Raw genomic sequence first — 16,429 nt, 5'->3', positions numbered from 1 at the left:
ACTGCCTCCTGCATGCCCCCTATTGGGGATCGAGCCCGCAACCCAGGCACGTGCCCTGACCGGGAAGCAAACCATGACCTCCTGGTTTGTAGGTCAACACTCAACCACTGAAAGCACTGAGCCAAGTCATCTGGGATATATATGTGTATATATATCAAAAAAGCTCAGCGATTCAAGAAGTGGAAGACTAGCATAGTATACTGAGTGTATTGATTTGCCTATAAAATCAGTAGTGGGCCTGATGAGAAAAGAGCATAGAGCCTCTAGAGAAATCAGCCTGGAATCCACAAAGCTCTCTAAGCAAGAATACAGCCTAATGTGAAGAACTATGCACAGCTGGAATTGCTATTCCTATGAGTAGTGGTTAGGCAAATTGAACTAATTCTCCCTCAGAAAATAGCTCTAAGTTTTCTATCCATACAGTCAACCTTTAGTTGTGACATGACATTATCACTAAAGTGATATGTGCCAGACAGATGCAATTTCTAAGTAAGGAGAAGAATGAACTACATTTTGAGCATTTTCTAACAGATCCAGTCATCAATAAGTAAAAAGAAATTGCATCAAGCCCAGACTCTATTAGTTGATATATACTCCTGATGAATGAAGTTATTTTCTGAAATCTCCTAAAGAGAGAAAAACTCTATTGTCCTCTCTGTCCCATAGTTCTCTGGACCCATTTATAGAGAACTAAGAATATGCGTGTCTTTCTCCACTTTAATAACTTCAAGTCAAAGTGGATTCGTTTGGAGTGAGGAGGGGCGGGGATAATCTGAAAGATCCTAGGTCTGTCTGGAAACAATTTTGATGTATGAATTCGGCAGAGTTTAATGGCTTTTCTGTCTTTACAATAGAGTTGGTTTTTCTATGGGTCATGAGTGGGCCTGGCTGGCCTTAAAAGAAATGCAGTCCTTTCAGCGTGTGTAGAATGGAGTGCTATTTCTGGGGCGATACTCCAGGGTCTAATTGTGGGAATTGATTTATTTCCTGGAAACTAGGAGAGGGCTGAAAGGGAAATGCGTCTAGTCCTGTACCCGCCAGTCTTTTAGTCTCTAAGAGGAGGTAGTTTTCAAGTAGAAAATCAAGAACTGTTTTCACAAGTGACTTTTTGAAACTCAGAACACAAAAGGCAATGCTCAGGGTCAGGTCCAAAGTGAGGCTCAGCCCTGGAAGAAAACCAACCCCCTGGAGACCAGAGTGTGACCCAGGTCCAATGAGGATCAAAAACACATGGCACAGTTACTACCTTAGGGTTTTCTCCTTTTAGCAATTGGAGATGGTGAGACTCTGGGCTGTTTTAGAAGACAACACGCAGGAGGACCCCCCATAAGGACATGGCCAAATAAATGCCAGAGATGTCTACAAAGTCAGCCTGATGACCAGAAGAAAAGGTGAGGGGCTCAGTGCTGAGAGAACAGCCTCACCCTGCACAAGTGGGGGGTCACTTCTTGGGGGCAATTGTGCTGGGAACTGGTGGTTTGCATTACACACGAGAGAGCTACCAAACAATGAGATTGGGAACTTAATGTTAATTATCTTTATAGAAAGTGGATATTTTCCAGTTATACATATTTGACCATATATTTGATTTCATGTTAAATGAACCTGAAGCGAAGTTACCAAATATTTGATTTGCAAAACATCTCTTAATCTGAGACCATTGTTTTTGAGGTGTCCAGTTAAAATTTAGTCCTCGCTTCTTTGAGGTTTTCCAATGCCACCAAAATGAGTCTCTAGGTCGGGCTGGGGAACCTTTTTTCTACCCAGGACCATTTAGATATTTATCACATCATTAACCAGCCATATAAAATTATCAACTTAAAAATTAGCCAGCTATATTTGGTCAAACATTTAATTAACTCACCCCTAATTCTTTGGCAGGGCCAGACCAAATGGCCTTTGGTGACCTGTAGGCTGGACGTTCCCCACCCCTCCTCTAGGTAGAAACCATTCTTCTCTGCAATGACTACAACCAAACTTAAGATTTACTCTCACTTTTCTACTGTCCCATTTCAGTTCTGGATATTACTGAAATTAAAAATAAAAATGTTTCCTACATCACAAAAACACACACATTTGAATAGAAACTTACATAAAGTTATATTGTCTCTGTTTCTATAGTTATTAAAGGAAAGATCTCTAAGGAAGAGAGATCTCTAAGGCAAGAACTTGGTGTTTAATGTCTTGGCGCATTTATTTGCTCCCAGTGGGGCTAGAGTTTAGCTGTATGCATCATGATGGCAAAATCTGAAAAGATGTCACTATTGCATTAATGTGGGCACTGCCAAGTAGCTGGATCATTATAATGGACTCTTTGGGCTACTGGATGGGACCACCTTCTTACATTTACCTTTAAGATCCTGTCTCAGTAATTTCTCAGCAAAACGTTATCTCAAGCCCTAGCTGTGTTGGCTCAGTGGGTAGAGTGTCGACCTGTGGACTGAAGGGTCCCAGGTTGATTCCGGTCAAGGGCATGTACCTCGGTTGCAGGCTTGATCCCCAGCCCTGTTCAGGGTGCGTGTGGAAGCAACCAATCAATGGGTCTCTCTCACATCTATGTTTCTCTCTCTCTGTCTCTCCCACTACCTTTCACTCTCTCTAAAAATCAATGGGAAAATATCCTCAGGTGAGAATTAATAATAAATAAATAAATAAATAAATAAATAATAAAGTTATCTTCAAATTTCCTACTGCTTTCAAAGAAAAGTCTGACAATTATATTTTAGCAGCTTTAATTAATTAATGAAAGCCAATAAGGTTATTGGGCTGTTGGTTCTATTTGGATTTCAGCTGCCAATAGGAATGGTTAAATGTTTTGGCAAAGGTACAGATCTCAGCAGAACTGGACAGCCCATCAATGGAAAGCAACTCTTTCTCCATGGAACAGATGTCTCTAGCATGCAGACTGGAAAAGGAGAAGGGTGAATTGTTCTTGACCATAAAATGGGGACAGACCAGTCTCTAGGACGTTCCTGGAGTGCCCCTACCACCCTGCAGTCTGTCCTCTGAATCTTCTGTGTTCCTGACCCCTGGGCTCTGCTTTCCACTGACCTCACTTCGCTGTTCAGAGAAGTAGGTGTCATTGTGGTGGGAATGTGGCTCTGGGAGAATCTGAGGTAAGAAACTGGAGCACAAGACCAGGCGATTTAGATGCAACGCTGTACCACACGACTACGCCAGAGGAAAGAACATGAGCAAATTCCTTAGCTAGAAAGGAGCAATAAATAGCAATACACATAGTTACACCTATAGATGATCCATTTCTGAACAATGAGCTAGATCAAGAAATGGGATTCTAAATGGAGAAACCAAAATCTAAGCTTGGAAACACCTCAAAGTTACAAAATCAACCTGGAAGGGCAACCAATCGCAAACAGCCAACGAGGCTTTAAACTGTGGCCAATCACATACTTTCCTCTCTCTGCTCCCGCCCTTTCCCCTGACTCCTTTCAGGAGGAACCCCTAACCACCTGTGGTTTGGGAGCCGTCTGATTGGAACGGATTTGTGTTCAAATAAATGCAGACATTTTTCAATATGCCTCAGTTTATCCTTTAGCAATCCTGAACGCGTCCATGTGAGTTCATTTATGCAATTTTAATGGCTCCGTCCGGTGCTTCCCACAATCCCAGCGGATTCCATCCTGAGATAAAGCTCAGTTGTATCCTGGAGAGCGCTGCTGCCTCCTGTGACCCTGATTAGCCCCCAAGTGTCTGCTCAAACAGCTTGTCCAGCCTTTTCAAGCAGGCTGTCAGCCTTTCAATGTATCTCCCCCTGTGAATTAGATTTTCAAGGCCTTTGGTCATGTCTGCTACTTATCTCTGAACTCCTTTCATTTCGCCCATGTTTCTCCTGAAATGAGATGGTCAGGACTGAATACATTACTCACCAGAGTAGAACTAGAGAACGTACTGCCTCCCAAAATGATGATAGAATTTTGGGGGGGCTATGCTTTTTAATAAGTCTTTCAAATCCACCTCCTATTTAAGATTTGAATATAATTTTAGGTCTACTAATAACTTCAACTACATTTCTGTCCCCCGAGTTTTTCCTTCTAGTTCAAAAAATTACTTGTGAAAAGATTGCTCTGGATGGACCAGCTTCAGGTTTTAATATTTGCATCATTTCAATAATCTTAATTTTGAAGTGTTCCATTTTCAAAAAGTAGTTTTTAATCTGAACGTCACCATTATTTTGTATAAGTGAAAATTAAAAAGTGCTTTTTTAAAAACTGCAATCTTTTAAGAAAATTATTTTAAAATGGTCTTATTTAGAGAGTGCCAAACTAAATCTATTTACATAAATTTCTGCAGATTGCTTTTTAAAAACAGGATGAAAAGGCATTAGAAGTAACCTTTTGCTTTGACAGCATCAAAATAACAAATTGCTTTGCAATTTACAATCTTTAATTTATTTCTCCAGGGAAGCATGTTGCATGTTCTCAAGTGTACCAGAGCTAAGAGTGATTATTCTATTCCTATTTGAATTATGAAGTTCATATAATTTTAGAATCTTCGGCAATGTGAAGTAATCAATAAAAACAATTTTTCAGCCTGGCCAGTGTTGCTCAGTGGGTTGGGCATTGTCCTGTGCACCAAAAGGTTGCAAGTTCAATTCCCAGTCAGGGCACATGCTCAGGTTGCTGGCTCAGTCCCCAGTAAGGGGCATGCAGGAGACAGCCAGCTGATGTTTCTCTCTCTCTCTCCTTTCCTCTCTTTCTGAAAATCAATTTTTAAAAAAAGAAAAATAAGTAATTTTTCAAAGACTATAATGAGCTCAAGAGGGATTTGGTCTTAGTGATTTCTTTAATAAGAAAACATTCCATGTGCAGTAGTAAATATGCAAAAAGCTTCATTGGTTCTAGAAAAAAAACCACAATAATAACAACAAGAAAAATACAAACAAACAAGCAAATAAATAAACACTTTCTTATCCATCCAGGCAGCAGAGGAAGGCAGGGCAATGTCAGTCCACCCAAGAGCAAATGTTTTGCCAAAAGTAAGGAAGCATACTTTCATTAAGAAAAGTCTTACAACCACAAGAAGAACGATCAAAGGCAAGAATCTGTGATTGTAAATGCTGGGCCTTAAACAATTTTGGATAAGTTGTGCCTTTGGATACTGAACATAATAGGTAGTGAATGAGAATAATGAGAATAGAAGTTTTATTCATAAATGAGAGATTATATCAGACAAATGTCTAAATGGATCTGGCAGGGATTATTTCTCCTCTTAAAACACACACACACACACACACACACACACACACACACACACACACAAATCACAGGACTACCCAGTCCCTGCCAAAGAGCAATGCTGACTGATTTCTCGTAAATGAAGCATTGATTCTGCTCATTCCAATGGTACATCGAGTATAATAAAAATGAATTAACACCAATCCCCCTATGAAAGAACTGAGTAGAAGGTGATAGAACTGCCATGTCTCTGACACAAAAGACATAGGTGGCAATTAGTCCATTCTTCCCACGGATGGTGTCAATAACACAATCTGACCTTAAGTGGCTTATTATCGTCCCTCTTTGCAAGGAAGTTTCAAAATATTTCTGAAAAAAAAAATGCAATCAATAATATTCCACGTCGATAGATCATAATCTATTTAAATCCGTTTCCACCTTTTGGTGACACATCTTGACCTAACCAGCGTAAGAAAATTTCTAAATTTGTGTATGGGATAAAGGTACTCTGGGGCTTCCCTCCTCAATAACCCAATGCTTCATTAACGTAAGGCCGATTTCAGAGGTGCCATTAAGCAGCAATCTTAGATGCAAGTTACAGAAAGCCAACACAAACCAGTATGGGGGCGGGAGGAGGGAGGGACGCATTGGTTCATGTAGCTGAAAAAGCCATGTGAGCAGAGTAAGGTGCAGAGATTCAGTATTTGGATCCCATCTCCCTTTCTCCTCTGAGTCCCCTCTCCCCTGTGTTAGCTTTTTGCACGGACAGGCCCTTTCCTTGGCATTTCCAGGTTCTCTTTCCTGCTGGTGCCAATGGAAACCCAGAAAAGAAGTCTCACTGGCCATGCCTGGGTTATGTTTTCGCGCTTGCAACCTCAAAGGTCTGTGTGACCCCAACTACCAGGACCAAAAGGAGGTGTGGTTCCCCAAAGGAAAACCAAAGTTCTGCTCCTGGACAGAGAGAAACAGCTGCCGGGCAAGCACAGCCCACAGATGTCTATCAAAGGAGTCAGGACCCTCTGGTGACATGGGACAACCCCGACTCCAACGTACACACAAACATGAGAGAGACAACTCCCAAAGGGAGAGAGAGAGGAGGCAGAGCAAACTGAACAGCAGGTATCTGCATTTGTAACGAGGCGCACTACCAGGTCCTGTTTCATCGTGGCCCCTAGAAACATACCTTCCACTTCTCAGAAAGCACACAAAGGAAAGAATGAGCCTATAAACAGACGTCAGTGTTTTCTAACGCAGACACTCTCACAGTTTCTCCAGGTCCCTGTCCTCTGCGCCCGACCTGCCAGAAATAGGAGAGCAAGGTACTGGTGGAGGTGAAGACAGAGACCGGATGCTGTGGAGGTCTCTGGGTCTGAGTCATTGATTTGTAAAAAAAGAACAGTGAGTAGGTTTTCTCTGGGTGAACCCCAGTCTGAGGGCCCAAGAGCACAGGAAGGAGGGGGCTGCCGCAGCATCTGCCGTGGCAATGGCCACCACCCTGCCCTCACCCACGGTCCAAGAGCCATGCAAGGCCCTGTGGCTTTTATGTGGCATTCATATGGCCTGGAACAGAATTGAAACTGAACGTCTTCATATCTTGACAAGTGGCAACATAAACATTTAAAATTCACATACAATAAATGGCATTTGTAATTCCTTGAGAGCCAATAAAGTTAAACATCCTTCCATGTGCTTATTGGCTAGCCACGTATTGTGTTTTGGTGACATATATGTTCATCTGTTTTGTTCATTTCTTAAATTGAGTGTTGGACCCCTAATTTTAGTTTTGAGGGATCTTTAGATATTCTAGATTCCTTAATCACATATGTGATATTCCGATATTTTCTCTGTCTTTATCTTTTTCTTTTTTTTGCCTCTTAACAATGTCTTTCAAAAAAGTATAAGTTCCTAATTTATATGCAATCCCATATACAAATTTCTCTTATGTTTCATGCTTTCATTCTGAATTTAAGAAGTCTCTTCCTGATCCAAAGTCACATTTTCATGTTTCTTTTTAGAAGTATTCTTTTTAGACGTTTTCAATTTAGGTTTTATATTTGTATCAAGGATCCATTTTGAGTTCCATTTTATATGTGGTGCAACCTATAAGTAAATTCTTTATGATTTGATTTGCATATAGATATCTAGTGACTCCAGCACCATTTGTGGAAAAGAGTATCTTTCTCCAATAAATTGCCTTTGCTGAAAATCATACAACTACATATATGTGTGTTTATTTCTAGAATTTCCATTATGCTCCATTGTCTCTATCTATCTTGGCAGCACTACCAAACCATCCTGATTACTGTAGCTTTATAACAAGGCTTGAAGTAAAAGTGAAAAAGACTTGAGTGCAGACACCCTTGCTTTGTTCCCGGTCCCAGGGAGAAAGAATTCAGTCTGTAACTGATAACTATAATGTTGCTTGTAGCATTTTTGTACATACTCTTTATCAAGCTGAGTAAATTCTCTATTCCTTTCTCTGAGAACTTTTATTATGAATGGGTGATGAATTTTTTTAAATGCCTTTCCTGCATTATCTTTTCTCCATTGAACTGACTCCACTGGAATCAATAGCAGACAGAGGGGAAATTTCTAAACATGTGGAAATACAGTTTTAAAATGAATATACTTCTAAATATGATCTGTAGGTCAAAGAGGAAGCCTCAAGGAAAATCAAAAGGTAAATCAAACTGAATGAAAATACATAATAATGTCAAAACTTGTGGGGAAAAGCTTTGTGCTGAGAATGGAAGTTACAGCACTAACTGCTCACATTAGAAAGGAGAAGAAGTTCCCAATCAATAATCTAAGTGCCCACCACAAAAGAAGATCAAAAGAACCCCAAACAAGCAGGAAGAAATAAAATGAGGGCAAAATCAATGAAACTGAAAACAGAAAAATAATAGAGAAAGTCAATGAAATAAAAAGCTGGCTCTTTGCAAAGATCAATAAGATGGACAAACCTCCATCAAGACTTAAAAGTGAAAAAAGATAAGACACAAATTATCAATAGCAAGAATGAAAACAGTAGGTTTCCCTACAGACCCTGCAGATACCAGAGGGATAATAAGAGAATATTACAAAGCATTCTATACAAATAACAGCTTACATGAAACAAAATAAGTACTAAAAAAACCACCGACTGTCACAACTCACTATGAAATAGATCATTTGAATAGCCCTGTATCTATTAAGGAAAGTGCACTGGTAATTTAAAATCTCCCCCACAAGAAATCTTCAGGCCCAGATTGCTTCACTAAAGAATTAACACCAGTTCTAAACAATCTTTTCCAGAAAGTAAAAGGAGGAAATATTTCCCAATTCATACTATGAAGTTATTACCCTGATATCAAAACTTTGCAAAGACAGTTCAAAAACTAAACTACATTCAAAAATGCCTTTGATGTCTGGACACTAATTTTGTATCCTGCGACTTTGCCTAATTAATTTATTAGCTCTAGTTTTTTTGGTGGAATCTTTATGGTTTTCTATACACAATACATGACATCTGCAAATAATGAGTTTTACTTCCTTGATTCCAGTTTGGATGCCTTTTATGTTTTCTTCTTGTCTGACCGCTTCTTGTCCAGCGCTATGTGGAATAAAGTGGTGAAAGGGGATATCCCTCTTGTTCCTATTCTTAAGGGAAACATTTTTAGTTTTTGCTTATTGAGTGTGATGTTGGCTAAGTTTGTCATAAATGGTCTTTATTATTAATGGCCTCAATTCCCACTTTGAGTTTTTAGAAAGAACTAGAGGCCTGATGCACGGAATTCATGCAAGAGTCTTGGCCCTCCCGCCACGGACGCTTGCCTTGGCTCTCGCAGCTGCGGTGTCTTACCTTGGCCCTTGCAGCCCCAGCTTCATCCTGAAGGTCCTTAGGCTGTCCGATCTAATTAGCATATTATGCTTTTATTCTTATAGATGGGTGCTGGATTTTGTCGAATGCTTTTTCTGCACCTATTGATATGACCATATGATTTTGCTTGTGTGATGTACCACATTTATTGATTTGTAGATATTGTACCAGCCTCGCATTCCTGGGATAAACCTCACTTGGTCATGAAACTCCCATTTGATGCAGTGAACCCTACTTCTAGGACTATATCCTAAAAATCCTGAAAACCAAACAGAAAGAATATATGCACCCCTATGTTCATAGCAGCAATATTTACAATAGCTAAGATCTGGAAACAGCCCAAGTGCCTATCAGTAGGTGAGTGGATAAAAAATATATGTATATCTGCCCAATGAAATACTATCCAGCTGTAAAAAAGAAGGATCTCTTACCCTTTGTGACAGTATGGAGGGACCTGCAGAATATGCTAAGCAAAATAAGCCAGTCAGAGAAAGACAAATACCACATGATCTCATGTATATGTGTAATCTAATGAACAAAATAAACTGATGAAAAATATAGATCCAGAGACGCAGAAGCAGAAGAGATTAACCAAATATATGTATACATGCATAACCCATGGACAGACAATAGTGCGGCGAAGGCTTAGGGAGGTGGAGGGAGCAGGGCAGAGGGGGTCCGATGGGGTGGAGGGGAGGGGAGAACATCTATACTTTTCAACAATAAAGATAAAATTTTAAAAACAGCCTCAAGGCAACCCTAGGGTTTTTACATATGTGTTCCAAGCAGGAAGGAGGAAAACACATCACTCACTGCTGGAGGCTTGTGGAGTAATAGTAATTAGGTTTTCCAAAAAGAATAGTCATTGCAATTAGAAAAACAAACACGATTAAGATAAATGGAAGTCAGAGAGAGATAACATTCTAGTAAGTAAACACACACCTTTGCAGGAATATACATCTTCTTCCTGTGGTTATACAGGAAGTGAGAACAGCAGAAACCCCTGCACCAGTGTATGAATGGAGGAGAGGTGTCTCAAGTCTGGAATTAATTTATTGAGACGAATTAGGCTTACCACACAGTCATCTTGGTGAGCCACCCATGGACTCGGCAGATTTCAAGAATAAAATGTTTAAAAAAAATAGCTGGTGAACACATAAAAATAAATGGTCATTTATCAAAAGCCAGCACAGATTCAAGTCAGGAAAGAAAACCAGATTGTATCCACTTTCCATTTTGAGGGTGTTGCAAAATTTTTATTCCCACCAAAGAACTTCACAAAATTTCATATTACCTTTATAGTCAAATTAGAAAAACATGGGGAAGGTGAGCACTACAAGGCTCTTCTGCACCTATTTAGAGTTCGGATTACTGGAGTTGCTTGGTGCTGGGCCCAAGAGCTCTTTCCTTGGTTCTGTCCCACTTACATTTTACCCATGAGAGAGGACAGACATACAAGGCACACGCCCTTATCATGAGGGCAGCAAAATAGCACATGCTTCCTATTCCTAATGACAGAATCTGAGACCAACACATTCTAGACAGGCTGCCACAAGTCCCGAAGTAAAACAATAGTGAGATGAAAATTATGTAAGATCTCTTAAATTGACATTCAAAACTGTACAAGAGGATAAATTTTGAACAACGCTGGATAAGCTTGAGAGCTTCATTTGACTACAAACTCAATATGAGTCAAGATAGGTGTCTGCATTTCCCCTGATTGGAGAGTAGAACAGGGCAAGAAACACAGACTCCATGGAATGTAGTTTCAGGTCCAGGAAGATCTCTGATGATCAGAGCCTGTGAGGAAGTTGAGTTTCCTGAGGCTGGAAATTCTCAGGAAGTAGCAGACCAGGTGGGAATGCTACGAAGGATCTACCTTATGGATGCCCAGAGATTACAGGCATCTGTAACTTACCTGCTGGAAGCATGCACTAGGTGATCTCTAAATTTCCTACCAGCTTCAAAACTATTAGATTTCAGTCTGGAAGCTTCTTAGCACCTTGCCACGTTGTCCCCTAGGCTACATCCATACTATGAGATCCCCGTTGCGGGACCCATATGCTCCTCCCCAGCAGATTCAGTGATCCCGATGAACTTTGACAGGGCTCCTGACAATGTCTGCTTACTTGTCACTCCCCTGCCCACAAGCAGAGTCACTGTGGGAAGAGATAAATGCTCGTGTGTTTTGTTACCCATTTTTACTAAAATAATTTTTGCCCTCCAATTCTGCCTTGCCAGATGGGCAATTCTAGTGTAACGCTGTCATTGCTGTCTTCCCATTTCAAATACTACAATTATGTTATTTATTTATCACCTCTGAAACTTTGGGAAGGGCAGCTCATGACATCAACTGATCAACACCTGCCCACCCCAATCCCTGGCAGTCCTTCATGCCATCATCATTTTTATTAAATCATCATCTCTTCCAAAATTACCTCTTCATATTCTCCTGAAGATGAAGTATAAGAGCTGAGAGAGCAAAACGATTAGTCAAAAGAAAAAGAGGAAGAGTTTGACCTTTAACTAGAAGACAAAAAACTACTTTGGCTTAGGAAAACAGCAACAACAAAAACAACAAAAAAACTAACAATAAAACCAAGATGCCTGAAACCAGAAGAGCCAAGTTCTTATGATAATGGTCGAACACCAGGTCAAACAACATTTCAAATTGCCAATATGTTGAAAATTACTCTATTATACTCAAAAGACCAATGGAACTTAAATTGTAAAGATCATCTTGCCTTTTCTCTACCAGATGGTTAGAAAAGCATTTAAGCCAGCTTCCAACAAGTGAACTTCTAAAGATTAAGACAAAATACTTATTGAAAAATGTATATCAGGTACAGCCAAATCTCAGTGCCTGCATGTGTGCTTATTATCATCTCATTTAGAATTTTATTACTGACACACACTTAAATCTCAGGGACAAAATTGCAGTTAGCTTGCTTGCTACAAGTCTTGTCTCAAAGATTAATGACTTAGAAGAGGTAACTGATAGACCTCAGCCCAAATAAATTTTAAAATAGCCACCCCATTATCTAAAGAAACAGATATGAGGCAGTGCATTTGTTTAGTCAATGAAGTTGGGGGTGCAAGGAAGTGTGTAAACATATGGGCCAGGAGAGGAAAATATTGGGCCTTTGTATTTATAAGTTTATAAACTACAAAGAATTCTACGAAAAGAATAGATACTATTCTCCTGACAACCTTAAGACATTGATAAATGGTAGGGTTATATCTCCATTAAGCCTCTGTTGGTTTTCTGTATGTTGGCAGAAAATGCCTGACTTCAAAGCAAAGTTTAAAAGAACAGTACACAGTTGCTGAGTTCCAAAGTTTATCATTGGCTAAACTCACATTATTTTACATCTGTCCTACAGAGCAGATATTTAAGGAGAGTGAACACATGACCCTATGCTTATGTTTGACTAACAGAGAGCTCTTTCCCTGAGTCAGCTAAGCCAGGTTGTGCTGTCCTAAGACAAAAGTTTAATTCAAAGAGAACAAAGCTGATACGTATTAAAAAAATTACACTTTTTTGAAAATCCCACAATCACCATTCTGTGTGCATTTGGGTACTGAAAAGGTATAATGAAATTACTTTTCACCATTGGTTTTTGGATTTAAGATGACTAAAATTAAAACATGCAAAGAAAATCCATTGTACTTTTATGAAATTTGCCTGCTGTGGAAAGATATCAAAACACAGTCTCACACAGGCTGGTCATGTTAGAGTGTACCATTTATTAAATTTTATCATGTATGATCAATGTATCATAACCAATTTGAAACTGACAACTTTCACATTCGAAAACACAGAGAACATATTGATTTTTCACCCATTTTGCTTACATGTACTTCTCAGCCCTCATGCAGTGCTCATAATTAGGAGATACTGTACATTAATCCTTTAATATTATGCTAATTAATTAAGAACCACATCAGAGGGTAGAAAAATGTCAACATAAATTCATTCTCCAAAAACTGCCCATGGACATATCACCATAGTTCCCTATAATTATATACTTACAGTCCATTCTTCTGTAAAATGCATAATGGTCATCATATAACAATAGTTATGACAAGGCAAGGATATCATTTCAGGAAAGGAATACAACGAGACTAAAAGTTGAGAAGAGATCAGAGCATATGAGGATCATTTCAGAACACCACACGGACTTCAGTGTTTTCCACTTTCCTGTTGGAAAGAACATGCACGAAGTATTCTTAGCGGACTGCTGGCAGGAGGCATGAAAAATTGGCTTCCATTCCATAGATGTTGAGAGAAGATAAATGGCATTGAGGAAAGAGAATTGTGTTCATTATCTTTTGGGTCTGTCTATGTCATCTATAGCTGCTAGAAGTTTCTGTCTTGCTTTTTTATTGATATGGGATCCCAGGCAAACATTAACCAGATTCGTCAGCTGCTTCGTTGAATACTCCTGCTCAAAAAAAAAAAATAAAAAATCATATTTAGTACATGGATCAATGGAAGGATAGGCAGACACTCAGATCTCAGCAGACAGTAACTGAGCGCTACAACCCAGAGGAAAGCAGTGAAAGTATAGTTCAGGCATGAAAGACAAAGGGTTGTGAGCTGTGATAATAGGAAATAAGGTATCACAGCATTCATTTGAAATAGGAAGAACTGGGACCTCTTTAATAAGGCAGACAATCTCACATGCCTATGCTTTTTATTATGTTTAAGAGCACACACTGTATGCTTGTTTCTGTGACAGTCTTTGTTATTAAGTTATCAAATTACACTGACATTTCAAATTTTTAAAATGCTACTGAATAAGCATTTTCCAGCACTCTACTTTTTTGTAAACATTGTATAAAAAGACAAAGATCTCAAATCACAGAACAACTTTTCTCATAAAGAATAAATGAATAAGGTAACACAGATCAGAAAGTTACTGGATTTTAAACCCTCATGTCGTAACTGGTAGTTAGGAAGTAAAAGTAAAACCATTAAGTATTTTCTGTTGTACAAGTACTGAATTTGAGATTACAAATTGCTAGAATGAGAAAGAATGGGCCCCATCAGGAAGTTTTATATATTGACAGGTCATGGGGGTTGGATAGCAAGAGTTCAGACCAGGAGAGAGGGTTGTATCTATCATCTACTAAAAACATGTTTTCACTGGAGATAACCACTGAAGATAGTGCCATTTCAAAATATGAGAAAGAATTCATTTTAAAAACTCGGCCAACTACTCAGAGAATTTGTAAACACCCGGCAAGTTCTCTTAAGTGATCAGTCAATACTTAGTGGGCACAACAGTCATCAAGCACTGGACCGGACACGGTGGAACTGGGGTTCTCTTAAGACAGGACAGGCCCTGTTGCTGGGAAATTTTCACCAAATTACAAATATCAGTTAGTCCAAGCTCTTCCAAAACACTAAACTAAAAATTTCAGTCCACTATATTAAAAGAGGAAAATGTAAAAGGGTACCGTTCTTGCATCAAAGGATGGATACTACCTAAGAGCTATGCTTTCTGCCCTCAGCTACTTGTAACCTTTCCCCGAACTTCCTCCTCAGTACCAAGCCTGAAGTGTTTACAGCTTACTTTACTAAATGGACCCTGGAAACACTCAGCATCCATCTGCACCTGGGTTAGCATTATGGTTCACAAATGTCACAGGACAGGGGGACTAAAAATGGTGACATTTTCCTCAATTCTGAAATCTTTGAAAATAGCATGTGCATTTCTACTTTGCTCCAAGAGATCTGAAACTGACCTACAAATGGGCACATGTACAGAAAACTCAGGCTAATGGTCATTTCATTCTTCTACAATGTGGAAACCAGAAAGGATGAGCCTCATAAAGTATATATAAGTAATTCCCGTGTCCTTACCCAGTCAAATGAGATATTTACCTGGTCTTTACTGATGATGTTTATAGCACAAATAAATGTGAATGCTAGAGTCATTGAAGAAATGAGATTCGGTGCAATTTTAACACTTCCCACACTTTCATTAAGTTTGTCTTCACATACTGCCTACCTAGACAAACGCTACAACAATCATACAGAAAAGCTCCCATAATAAGCATGCTCTAGTGATATCTTGATTTGAACTGTGTCAAAAATTCAGCATCCTACATAACACTTCATAAATTGTATTTTTTTTCCTCTACTTATCTATGAATCCACACAAAAGAAAAATAATCTCATCTACACTTAAGGTAAAATCTAATGGAGGATGAAGTTACATTTAGCCATTTAGTATTACCGCATTCAATCATCACTACGACATATCAGTGCATTCAGAGGATGTCACTCATTCATTCATTGTTGAGGGCTGCAAGGAGGTTTAAGAGGTGAACTAGTGACGCATTCAATTTGTCTTGATGTTAACCCACTTCAGCCTTTTCCTACAACAGCGGGAGGATAAATATAGCTAACGTTCAGACTCTGGCTCTCTTTCTAGATAATTACTGTTACAGTTCACAAAGGTCTCAAGATTTGATTAGGCAAAGGGCACTGCACAGACACTGTGTGAACATGGTAAAGAAATGGCCTCGGTAGCCCACACTGAAAAAGCAAATGTTTCTTTATGTTTCGTTCTCATGATTGAATTATATAATATACCAGACTCTAACAGATCTAAGGAAAAAGGAGTAAAAACTTAATTATCTGTTTTCCAGCTCTCACCCTGTGCTCCTTGATCCAGCGCTCCATGTCATTCTCAGTCAGGTAGTAGGCTTTAATGTAGGTTTCCACGAATTCCTTATCAGGAATGGGTCTAATATCTGTTAGTTTTTCAAGCTTCATTAAAAACTGTTGAAAGTCCAATTGCATCAAGGCACGACCCTCATTACTACACTTCTTGACATTGGCATATCTAAGATACACAATAATAAAAACATATAAATGATGGGATGACTAGGAAAAGAAACCTTTAGGTATTTAAACCATTCTCTAACCCACCACTGAAAAATTCCCCATTTGCAGGGGAAAAGCCCAGGAACATGAAGTGGGGAGGACCGGACTGTGCTCCGGAACCGTCCCTCTGCAACCGTCCCTGAGGCTCGTCTGGGCCTCAGGGTCCTCATGTGCAAAGAGACCTGACAGCGTCTCGGGTGCTTTGCTGTTCTACACTCTGTTCTCCAAGCTCAATTAACATGATCGCCTGCAAGAAAGGTAAATTGGGTTTCCAGCTAATCTTGCTGCCAACAATTATTTCTAAAACAAGCTATGAATACTCCAAAGCGATCTTTGTTTCATTAAAGCAGTTCAATATTGTAGCTAAAGGATACAGGGGAAACAAATGAAGTAAGTTTCCAATGGGCATTCAGCAAACCTGAAAATGTGCTCACTTATAAGCCCAGAAAGTATATACATATTTTTGATAATAAAACA

At 39.3% G+C, this 16,429-nt stretch overlaps 1 protein-coding gene across 1 annotated transcript in view; it reads right to left on the bottom strand.

The window, feature by feature from the left end:
* Window positions 1–12,778: 12,778 nt before the first annotated feature.
* Window positions 12,779–16,429, bottom strand: part of VPS50 (VPS50 subunit of EARP/GARPII complex) — a 117,168-nt gene continuing 113,517 nt past the window's right edge. Inside the window, exons 27-28 of the mRNA XM_084897078.1 lie at window positions 15,722–15,911; window positions 12,779–13,499 (exon numbers count right to left, since the gene is read on the bottom strand). Of these exons, the coding sequence (XP_084753204.1) occupies window positions 13,380–13,499; window positions 15,722–15,911 (310 nt within the window). The 3' untranslated portion in view covers window positions 12,779–13,379. The remainder of the gene's footprint in view (window positions 13,500–15,721; window positions 15,912–16,429) is intronic.

Source organism: Pipistrellus hanaki, assembly GCF_964339955.1.
Source record: "Pipistrellus hanaki genome assembly, chromosome: 10".
Classification (NCBI taxonomy): Eukaryota; Metazoa; Chordata; class Mammalia; order Chiroptera; family Vespertilionidae; genus Pipistrellus; species Pipistrellus hanaki.
The sequence above is the reverse complement of the archived record's forward strand: the minus strand, read 5'-3'. Positions and strand labels throughout refer to the sequence as shown.